The sequence below is a fragment of the Microcaecilia unicolor genome, chromosome 9 (genome assembly GCF_901765095.1).
Source record: "Microcaecilia unicolor chromosome 9, aMicUni1.1, whole genome shotgun sequence".
Taxonomy (NCBI): domain Eukaryota; kingdom Metazoa; phylum Chordata; class Amphibia; order Gymnophiona; family Siphonopidae; genus Microcaecilia; species Microcaecilia unicolor.
The window spans coordinates 117,952,029-117,963,681 of record NC_044039.1 but is presented as its reverse complement, the minus strand read 5'-3'; the positions used below and the strand labels follow the sequence as shown (position 1 = coordinate 117,963,681).

General features: G+C 41.6%; 1 protein-coding gene across 1 annotated transcript in view; it reads left to right on the top strand.

Moving 5' to 3' along the window:
• The first annotated feature begins 6,687 nt into the window (after nucleotides 1-6,687).
• Nucleotides 6,688-11,653, top strand: part of EMC7 (ER membrane protein complex subunit 7) — a 32,555-nt gene continuing 27,589 nt past the window's right edge. The window contains exon 1 of the mRNA XM_030215141.1: nucleotides 6,688-7,055. Within this exon, the coding sequence (XP_030071001.1) occupies nucleotides 6,820-7,055 (236 nt within the window). The 5' untranslated portion in view covers nucleotides 6,688-6,819. The remainder of the gene's footprint in view (nucleotides 7,056-11,653) is intronic.

Below are 11,653 nucleotides of genomic sequence, written 5' to 3'. Positions count from 1 at the left end.
CAGTATCTGTAAAAATTACATTTGAAGGAGAGATTTTTATTTGGTGCTATTCTAAAAGAAAAATGTAAATAAAAAATGCAACAAAAATATGTCTAAGCTAAAGTCACTAGCAGGCTTATTTTCTAAAGTGATCGCCTGTTGTGGGGAGTGAGTTTGGGGGGGGGGGCTTAGCACCCAAGATAAGGGAGCTATGCACCTGGGAGCTTTTTTGGTATTTTTTAAAAATGCCCCCTAGGGTGCCCAGTTGGTGTCCTAGCATGTCAGGCGGACCAGTGTACTACAAATGCTGGCTCCTCCCATGACCAAATGCCTTGGATTTCGCCGGATTTGAGATGGCCAGCATGTTTTCCCATTATCGCTGAAAAACAAAACCAGCAATCTCAAACCCGGCGAACTCTGGCATTTGGCCGGGCTAAACCGTATTATCGAAAGAAAAGATGGCCAGCCATCTTTTTCAATAATATGGTTCCGTCCAGCTGTTGTGCCACCGCCAAAATAGATCGTTCGATTATGCTTCCAATTCTTGCTTAGTGGCTCAGTAGTGATGCTATCAACTACCACAAAGTTCAAGTCCCAGTTAGGAAGGCTGCAAAAAGGCTCTTAAATAGAACCTTGACCCCTATAGTTAGAACCATGAGAGCACCCCTAGGGTTGCAGTACTATTTTGAATCCACTGGCAAGGGCAGGAGCAATGGGGATCATTCCTGACCAACCTCAATAGAGACCAGGGATGTTGGCAGGTAGGCCTGGGGGGAGAGGCATTTTGTGATTTGGGGGATGTTCCTGATTGTGGGGTCTTATGAGGGGTGTTATTGGGGGGGGGGGGGGGGGGGAGTTGGCTTCAAGGTGTGGTACTATTATTCAGGGGGGAAAGGCAAGTACCAGCCTCTTTAAGATGCATTCCGGGAACATTGGGCTGTGGCTTTGTGGCCTGATACTCCTGAGATGGAATAATAACCTCAGCTTTTTGCTCGCATTATTTTTCCAGCTGTAAATGGAATTTACATAGTAATGAGGTGTTTCGCATGCATTTGCATGCTTTAAATGCCCTGTGGTACAGTGATATAATTTCCATTAGTGCCCTTTAACATGCATCAAAAGGCACGTAGAGCAATCCATGTGCCAAACATAACAAATGCTGTTTTAACAAACGATTGGAAGCAGACAGGTTTCTCTCACACTGAATCACCAATGGCAATGTATTCTATTCCAAAGGACCAGCAACAGTAAAAATGCTCTGTCTCGTGCTATCAAGACAGAAAGCACAAATGCCCAGTACCACAACTCTACACGTGCAGAGCACAGTGTGCGAGGTGGAACATATTGCTGCAATCCAGAACACAAGTACAAAGAAGAGTTCTAGTACAACACATATGAACAAGCATCAACAATTTATATTTAATACGATAGGCTACAGATAGCCAACATAATACAATCAAATAAAGTGTAACATCTATCTATATGTATAAAAGGCACCACTGAAGCCTCCAGCCGGAAGTGTGAAGCGCCAGAGATATCCGGTTTCCCCATGAGTGAAGGAAAACAGCACAGCAGGAAATCCCAGGAAACAGTGAAGGACTCAGAGGGGGGAGGGGAGAGAGATGCCCTCACTCTCTGTAACAAAAACACAGAACAGCAGGAGGAAACACTGAAGGACTGGACTCGGAGGGAGGAGGGGGAGGGAGAGAGGGCAGAGGGCAGGGACACACACACTCCCACATGCACACTCTGAAGAAAACCTTGCTAGCCCCCGTTTCATTTGCATCAGAAACGTTTTTTTTTACTAGTGTTCAAATGTTAATAAACCATAAAGCAACTGTACAGCCGAGTTACTTAATGGTGGCATTGCAAAACAAAAACATATCAGTGTTGTAGAGCACAATTTTCTCTTTCAGATGATACTGTTCACAAGCTGATTCAGGCAGACTTTTTTTAATAATTGGCTTTGAACTTTGGTACATTTTACCATTTGCGCTCACAGTGCCAACTTTGAAGAGATCCTGCAGGGCGGTTATAGATGCTGGTTAGTTGCAAATCTGGCAGTATTATGCCCAGCACAAGCATAATGCTTGTTCAAAATTTCAAGTCCATATCTTTGTTTGCATGGAAGTTGTTGCGGTCTGAATATTGGTCCAAATATGTTCCGATGAGTCGCGACCACTTTTGATGCACACTTTGAGTCAACTTGTTTGACTGGATTTTGCATCCATAATGTTAAAATGTATTTCATCGGAATTAGCATCAAAAACTGTACAGGATTTGAATTTTTTAGCCATTCTTATAAATGTGTTTGGATTTTATTAGACCCCCAAAATGGCATTTTGGTCAATGTTGCACACTCATGGACTGATAACCTTGCACTTAGAGACCTCAAATTTTGGGAAGCTTCGTTTAACACCTGACTCACGCAACAGATAAAATTTGAACAAAATTGGAGAACATGATGGTGGGAACTTTTTTTAATTTTAGACCACTTGGCATAGAATGACCCACCTTATATATCTTTGATTGACCTTTATTTCTGAGTAAGCTGTGTCTTAAGAAATCATTGGAAAATAACAGAATTAGCTTGGCACATAAAACAGATATTTCACACCTAGTTACCATTATTTGTACTGCCACATAGCTGTACTGACATTCACCAGAAATAGCAGTTAGCTCATTGGATAAACCAGTTTTGTTGGCTCCAGGTAAACAATGCTGAGATGCACAGCAGTTAAACCTGGCTGTGTTGGCATTAGCGCACGGCAGCTACTAGTGCGGCATAGTAAACAGGGGAGTTAGTTTTGTGCAGGAATGAATCTCACTCCTAAGCCATGGCATCTGAAGTATGATCAATTTGCTTATTCAATTATTATGACAACAGTTAATTTCTGACCCCACTAGAAACAAGTCTCTATATCTTATTGCACACATGCAACAAATTTGCTCTGCAACAATTATAATACCTTATAGACTACCTTGAGACATTTGGCAAGTATCAAGTAAGATTTAGATTTTATTAAAAATTTATAGCCCACTTTTATCCACGGCAGATAACAATACACACATAATTAAAAATCAAACAACAAAAATATCTACAAAAACCTAGACAATCCAGCAGTCCAAGCAGGTGAAAAAAAATTAATGTTTTAGGGATGATTATAAATGCATACATAGTTCATCATGTACTTTCTTTTTTTTTTATTTATTTATTTATTTTTTCATTTAGACATCCATCAATAAATGTTGGATACAGAAATATAATAAAATGGCAAACTTAATAGGAAATAATAGTATCATTTAGACCACAACTGTTTGAGACAAGATACAAGGTAAAGATAATAGGAAAAAAAAAACAAAAACAAAAACAAATTAGAGCAGGATCAAAAAGGCAATCCGCAGCCAGACTTCAGCGAGTCCTTCCACCCTATTGGGTTACCTGGGTCGAACATGTTATACTTTCTTTAGAAATCAAAAATTCCTTCAATTTCTTGGGATCCATAAACATATATGTAACAGATTTCAATGTTATTATACAACGACAAGGAAAAACTAATTTAAACAATCCTCCCAAAGCTAAAATTTTAGATTTTAAACCAAGGAACTCTCGCCGACGGGCTTGAGTCTCTCTGTTTAAATCTGGAAAAATTCGAACGGTTTGCCCAAGAAATTTACTGTTCAAAAATTTAAAGTAAAGCTTAAAGACATTGGTTTTGTCCATTTCTAGTGCAAATGAAACAATAAGAGTAGTTCTTTCCGTAATTAATTCCAATGAGTTTTCAAGAAACTCTGTAATATTAAGTTCTGGTTGCTGTGACTGAGGATTCAGCGGATTCACTGTTCTCCCAGTTATATACTGTGTTCGGGTAATAGGCGGAAATCCCTCTGTTGGTATACCCAGTATTTCTCTAAAATATTTTCTTAACATATCCATAGCTGAAATCAATGGCGATTTGGGAAAATTAATAAACCTCAAGTTATTTTTTTTCCCCTGATTCTCAAGAAATTCAAGCTTACGTGCCAGAATCTCTCTATCCTTCGCCACATTTCCCGCAAAATTTTTTAAAGTGGAAAGTTCAGTTCTCAAAGACTCAATTTGCACTGCTTGAGTTTGGAAATTGTCCACGAGTTGATTTTGCTGGTGCTTTAATGTATCAATATTTTGTGAAAAATTACACATTACTTGAGAAAGCATAGTGTTCATTCCCTGGATAACATCCCATAGGGCATCTAAAGTTACTACTTTAGGTTTTTGTACCTCCAATAAAGCCAGGGTATTGCCCATCGGAGAAGGGGTAGAAGTCACCAAACCCTTTTGCTGTTCCGCTCCGATTGGGGAAAGACCACCGTCGAGGCCTCCTGAGAGCAGGGAGGAATCAGCCACTTCGGACGTCCCGTCCGCTCTCACCGGCGGGGTCGCTCTACTTCCTGGTTGTGGAGGATTGATGTTCCCAGGCGGACTAAGCGATACCGCCTCTTCGCTGTTCTCCGACGATATTATTACGGAGTATTCTGTAGCGGGTTGCCGCATGATCAGTGGCTGAACCCCGAATTGTTCCAGAACCGTCTGTCGCGAGGGGGGAACACTCCCAGGGAGTGAAGAGGCCGACTCCCTGGGTTTTCCTTTCCGCTTCCCCATGTCCTGCACAGGGAAACGAGCCTCCTAACGGTCAAAGGCCTGGTAAGTCAGGAGCTCAGGCACATGCGTCTGCTCTGATCGGCCATCTTGCCTCTTATTGTCTCATGTACTTTCTTAAACCTCCATTATCCCAATTGCAGAGGACTTAAATACAAATCAATACATACATCTAGCTTTTCATACATCTGTACACAACGATGGAATGAATTACCAACCACTATAAGAAAAACGTGACTTGATGACCTTCCGGAAACTACTGAAGACTTACTTGTTCAAAAAAGCGTACAAAATGGATCCCTCATAACGATCTGACTCCTAAACTACACCAGACACGATTTTATATTGTTACTCTTTTATTTTGCCTATTTTATTTACACCCTAATTACTGAAAATCACACACTGTCCTGATATCATTGTTATGTTATCCATGTATCCTAATTACTGACAATTATACCTTGACCTGATATCATTATATTATGTTGTTATTCTTAATCAACATAATTTTCGTATGAACCTTAATAGCAATAATTCTGAAATTCTTCTCCGTTAATATGATTGCCATAATATTCCTATGCACCTTATCTGTTATATATACTCTGATTCTCTATTCCATCAATGTGATTGTAGTTGTATTATATTGTAAGCCACATTGAGTCTGCAAATAGGTGGGAAAATGTGGGATATAAATGCAGCAAAATAAAACAAATAGTAGAGCACTATAAACTGTAAGGGCCCTGTTTACTAAGGTGCGCTAGCGTTTTTAGCTCATACAAAAAATTAGTGCACGCTGTGTAGATACTCAGTGCACGCAAAAAATGCCAGCGTGACTTAATAAACAGGGCCCTAAGTGTTGTAGCAGTAGACTAAAGTTTAGACTAGGGTGCAAATCCCCCTGCCACTCCTTGTGATCTTGGGCATGTCACTTAATCTTCCATTGCCACAGGGGTCCTTTTACTAAGCTGTGGTAAGAATTGACCTTGGTACGTCCTTACCCAAGTCTTTCCTGTGCACTAAGGCCATTTTTACCCTAGCAGTAAAAAAAGGCCTTTTTTCCTATTATTTTCATTAGTAGCCATGGACTAATCTTACCATTAATGCACAACCATTTTCAACAATTCTGCATGAATACCTATGTAGGTGGCAGTAAGGGCTCCCGTGTTAACCATGTGCTAACCATCTAGCATGTGGTAATGTAGATGCAGTAATTGGTTGGTGCAAGAATGCCCACTTTCTGGCCCAACACATCCCCGCAAAAAAGAATTTTAAATAATTACCATACAGGATGCCAAAACTAATGCACAGTGCTTTAGTATGTCCTGTGTTAAGCTTTATTTTCTTATGTTAGGCACACAATAGCACCTAATGGGGCTCAGTAAAAGGACACCTTAGGATTTAAGCTATTTACAATTCACTTTGAACTGCTGCTGAAAAGCGTGAGTTAAATTCAAAAATGTATTAACTGTGTTTCATTATTCTAGCCGGTGCCACACACACTTACACTACACCATGTGGGGATGTGCAGTAAGAATCATTCTAGGTACCCCACAGTAGATGTCTAAAGGGACATAGGTCTATCTCAGTCTAGAATTGGGCAGTGAGACGCACAACATGAGATTCAGACCTAGAGAACTTGCATAGCAAGCTACAAAAAAAAAAAAAACAAGAAATGCATAACGCTCAGCAAACTAACTGGGAAGCATAACATGTGTAATTACATCAGAGACACCTACTCAGATGGGAAGGCCAAAGAACATACAAGGAAATGAAAAAACAATCTCAATGTTTGGGTTTGAGAAATCAGAAAACCAAACACCACAGTCCCCTCCTTGTCCCGCTTGCCGTCTTCTAGCAACCCCCAAGGTCCGCCGCACCATCTGATGTACCCGTCCTATTGCAAGACAACAACACTCCAACCAAAGTCTACCACCACCTGCATTCGTTTTGCTGCCCCTCGGAAAACAGAACAGAAGCTTGAATGTCACGTGACTCCTCACGGGTCACGGCGGCATGACGCATTCGAGGTTTTCATCCAACCGCCTTGTGCGCAGTGCACACGCCGGTGATGTCATGACGCATCGGACGGAAGGTGGTGTTGGTTGGTTAGCGGCAGCGGCCGGGGGGTTCTCACTCTCTTGTGTGACGGTTAGGTGAGGTTGTGGACGGGTGCTTCTTCGCTGTTTTCCCGGTCCGAAGCTGCCATGACAGTCACCGCCTCGTTCTCGTCTTCCGTTGGCGAGTTGGTTTTCTTGTTGCTGCTTCTGTCGGTGCTTGGCTGTCGGGCCTCAGACGTCGACTTTCCTGGAACCACCGGCGGAGTCTCCGGGGAGCGTTTTCGGATCGAAGGCCGTGCGGTGGTGCCTGGTGTGAAGCCACAGGACTGGGTCTGGGCCGCCCGGGTGCTGGTGGACGGCGAGGAGCACGTCGGTTTCCTAAAGTAAGAGACCGGTGGTGTCATATGGTGCTGGCACTGTTTCACTGACCTCTTACGTTGGTGTGCTTTCTCACTGCCTTAGCTATTATCATACTTTAGTATTCACTTTTTTTTTTTTAATTCCAGAGTATCTAAAATTCAGATTTTAGAATGGATGGATTATATATTTTAATCATAATATACTAGTCATTTGTTCATGCTATTACTAACGCTGTTAGCGCAACTAATATGAATATTCATTGTATTGGGATCTTTTACAAACAATTAGCACAATTTTATTCGTATGGTACTTGAAAAGTGGTGGAGATGAACTAACACCACTTGCATGTAATATAAATCTCCATCATATGTTACCAGTTTTAAGCTTCAGGATGTGTCTGAGAATATTATATAGAAACTTGAAGGCAGATAAAGACCATATGGTCTGTCCAGTCTCCCCACCCATACCATTTACTACTCGCCTTATTCCATTAGGGATCCTATGTACTAAGCTCTCTTGAATTTTGTTTTCGTCTCCACCGCTTCCACCAGGGAGGCCATTCCATGAATTCACCACCCTTTCCACAAAGAAGTAGTTCCTCAGGTTACTTCAGAGTCTGTCTCCTTTCACCTTCATTCTATGCTCCCTTGTTCCAAAGCTTTCTTTCAGTTGAAAGAGACTGGCCTCCTGTGCAAATGCGGTGTAGGTATTTAGATGTCTATCATATCTCCCTTCTCCCGTTTTTCTTCTATAGTATATATATATATATATATATATATATATATATGTGTGTATTTAGATATGTAAGTCTGTCTCGTATTCTTTATGATGAACATTTATCATTTTAGTAGCTGCCGTCTGGACTGACTCCATCCTGTTTATATCTTTTTGAAGGTGTGGCCTCCAGAATTGAGGTCTCACCAGAGTTTTATACAGGGTCATCACCACCTCCTTTTTCCTACTGGCCATTCGTCTCCCTATGCACCCAAGCTTCCTTCTAGCTATTGCTGTCATCTTTTCAACCTGTTTGGCCACCTTAAGATCTTCACATACTATCACACCCAAGTCCCGCTCCTCTTTAATGCACAAAAGTTGTTCACTCTCTAGACTACTGTTCCTTCAGGATTTTGCAGCACAAATGCTTGACCTGCCTTTTTTTTTAAGCATTAAATCTAAGCTGCCAAATTCCAGACCATTCTTCTTGCTTCGTTAAGTCCTTCTTCATGTTATCCATACCATCAGGGTGTTTACCCTATTGCAGATTTTATTATTATTCACAAAGAGTCAAACCTTACCAGATAGCTTTTCAGCAATATTGCTTTCAAAAATGTTAAAAAGAACTGGCCCAATAACCGAATCTTGTGGCACACCACTGATAACATTCTTTTCCTCAGAATGAATTCCATTTACCACTACTCTCTGTCTCCTTCCACTCAACCAGTTCCTAAACCAGTCAGTCAGTTTAGGGCCCATATCGAGGTCACACATTTATTAGTTGTCTATGCGGAACCTTATCAATGGCTTTTGCTAAAATCTCAATGCATCACATCTAGTGCTCTTTCTTGATCCAACTCACTGGTTACCCAGTCAGAAATTAATCAGATTTGTCTGACAAGACCTGCTTCTAGTGAAACCATGTTGCCTTAGGTCCTGTAATCCATTGGATTCCAAAAACTTCACTATGCTCTGTTTTTAAACATCATTTTCATTTATTTACTTCCCACAGAAGGCAGACTTATCGGCCTGCAATTCTCAGCCTCATCCTTACTTCCACTTGTATGGAGAAGGACCACATATGCTCTTTTCCAGCCCTCCGGGACCATTCCTGACTCTAAAGAAGCATTGAAAAGGTCAGCCAGCGGAGCCGCTAGAACTTCCCTCAGTACTCTCGGATGTATGCCATCTGACCCCATTATGTTGTCCACCTTTAGGTTTAGCCAGCTTCTATTGAACACAGTCCTCTGAAAATTATTCAGGGACTACCACCTCTCCATTCCTATTTGTGTTTGTCTTCTGCGGTCCTGCTCTCATCCTTTCAGCTGTGAACACGGAACAGAAATATTTGTTAAGCAATTCCGTCTTTATCAGCTTCTACATAATTCTCCCCTTCACCTTTGAGTCTCACAATGCCAGTTTTGCATTTCCTCCTATCACTAATATACCTAAAAAAATATCTTGCCCCCCATTTTACAGTATTGGCTGTTTTTTCTTCCATTTGTATCTTTGCTATCCTGACTACCAGCTTGTCTTAGCTTTTCCAGATGTCACCTGCCTTCCTCTTTCTGTGATCTCTCGTTTATAATGGTAACTTCTTTTTCCTTACCTTTTCAGCTACTACTTTTGAGAACCAAAGTGGTCTCCTTTTTCCTCTTACTTTTATATACTTTCCTTCCAAAAAGGTTTGTTGCCCTTAAAAATAGCTCCTTACAGTTTTGCCCACTGCTTCTTCCAGATGTTCCCATCCGGAGAGCAATTCCTTGAAGTAATCCCCCATATGAATAAAGTTAGCTTTTTGAATTGTAGAACCTTCACTTTTGAATGAATCCTCAACACACCTATCTTAATATGAAACCACACCATCTGTGATCACTGGATGCCAGGTAATCACCTACTAGAATATCAGAAACACTCTCCCCATTAGTAAACAATAACGGGCCCTTTTATTACCTGGCGGTAGGGCTACCGCTGGGTTTGCGGGATATCGGTCCTGCTGCCGGGCTCACTTAGAAGCCCAGCGGTAGTTCTGGTTTCTGGTGTGTGCTGTTTCTGGCACTAGGAAATTTTTTAAAAAATTAGCACAAGCTAATACTAGAGATACCCATAGGAATATATAGGTGTCTCTAGTGTTAGCGCATGCCAAATTTTATCACACGCTAAAAACGCTAGTACGTCTTAGTAAACAGGTCCCTAAATCAGTAGCACATCTTAAAAACACTAGTGTGCCTTAGTAAACAGGGTCCTAAATCAGAAAAATACTGATTTATGTAAGGAAGGGAGTATTTGCCTTGAAAACTAGTAAAGGATTGCAACTTTCCATCTTCCAGCAGCAATAGCGACAAATAATGTATGCCCAGCGTTCTCCAGTGTGCAAACACTGCTGAGTCTACCAAGCGGAAAATCTGGATTATGATGTAAGGAAATAAATGGAGGCACTGCTGCAGAGAAATGGTCACGTTTACATATCCAGCGCCAAGCAGCCCTTGCCGTTTTTACAAAAACAGAGTTTCCCAGTTTCCCCCTGCGCCATCACATTATCCATGTATTGAGACTCCATGGAGCTCTGCCTGTCCCTTGGGCCCTGTGCGTGGAATGGGAAGCACTTCTGAAAATGCAACCCTGGAGTTTCTGGATTTGAGCTTTCTACCTAAGAGCCTAAATTTGGTTCCAGAACCTCCCTTCCACATTTTCCTATGTTATTGGTACCCACGTGAACCAAGACAGCAGGTTCCTCCCCAGCACTGTCTAAAAATCTTATCTAGGTGCCGCATGAGGTCCGCCACCTTCGCACCAGGCAGACAATGACCAGGTGATCCTCGCATCCACCAGCTACCCAACTATCTACATTCCTAATGATCGACTCTCCAACTGCAGTGGCAGTCCCTTCCCTCTTGGGCAGAAGCCCCTGGAGACACAACCTAGTTGCGAGAGGATTGCATCATCTGGAGGGCAGGTCCTGGATACAGGATCATTTCCTGCCTCTCTACAGTGATGCTTTCCCTTCAGGAGAACTTTATCCTCTGTGGCAGTTAAAAATTTAGTTTGTTTGGATTTGTTTGATACTTTACAGTCTGCCCCGTTCTATATTTCTCTCTCGTACTTTTGTTGTAGTTTTTTTGTTTGGGAAGGATGTACAGTTTTCCCCCCCCCTTTAATCTACCTATAGAAATCCAAATAGTAGCAACATTCCATGCTACCAATTCCCAGGCAAGCAGTGGCTTCCCCATGTCTTTCTCAATAGCAGGCTATAGACTTTTCCTCTGGAAATTTTTCCAAAACTTTTTTAAACCCAGATATGCTAACTGCTGTTAATTTATTTTCCTGCAAATAGTTCTAGAGCTTAGCTAGTCACTGAGTGAAAAAATATTTCCTCCTGTTTTTTTTTTAATAGAAGTATTTCCATATAGCTTCAATGAGTGTCCCCTATCTTTGTACTTCTTGAAAGAGTAAAAAATCTATTCACTTCTACTCTTTCTACACCACTCAGGATTTTGTAGACCTTAATCATATTTTATAACCTTGACATTGCAAATCCAGTAGGAAATTCCTGCACCATGCAGCTTACCCTTATTGGAAATGGAGCTGTGCAGTGAATGCTGCAGGAAAAGTCTTTCTTTAGGAGTTGACAGTATAGTGAGAAGGATAAAATGATAAGCTGGAATTAGAAAGATGCATAAATCCTGCTTGCTACATGGTTGGGGGAGGGGGAGGGGGAGCTACACAGGGAGGATATGAGAGAGAAACTGGTTGAAGGCTGTGGTTGGGGGAGGAAGAGATGAGAGGGAGGGAGCGAGTGCTTGGGTGAAGAAGGGCTGAAATAGGCACAAATGAGACTAGTGGGGTTCTGGGCCTTGGTGATTATTATTTATTATTATTGCATTTGTATCCCACATTTTCCCACCTA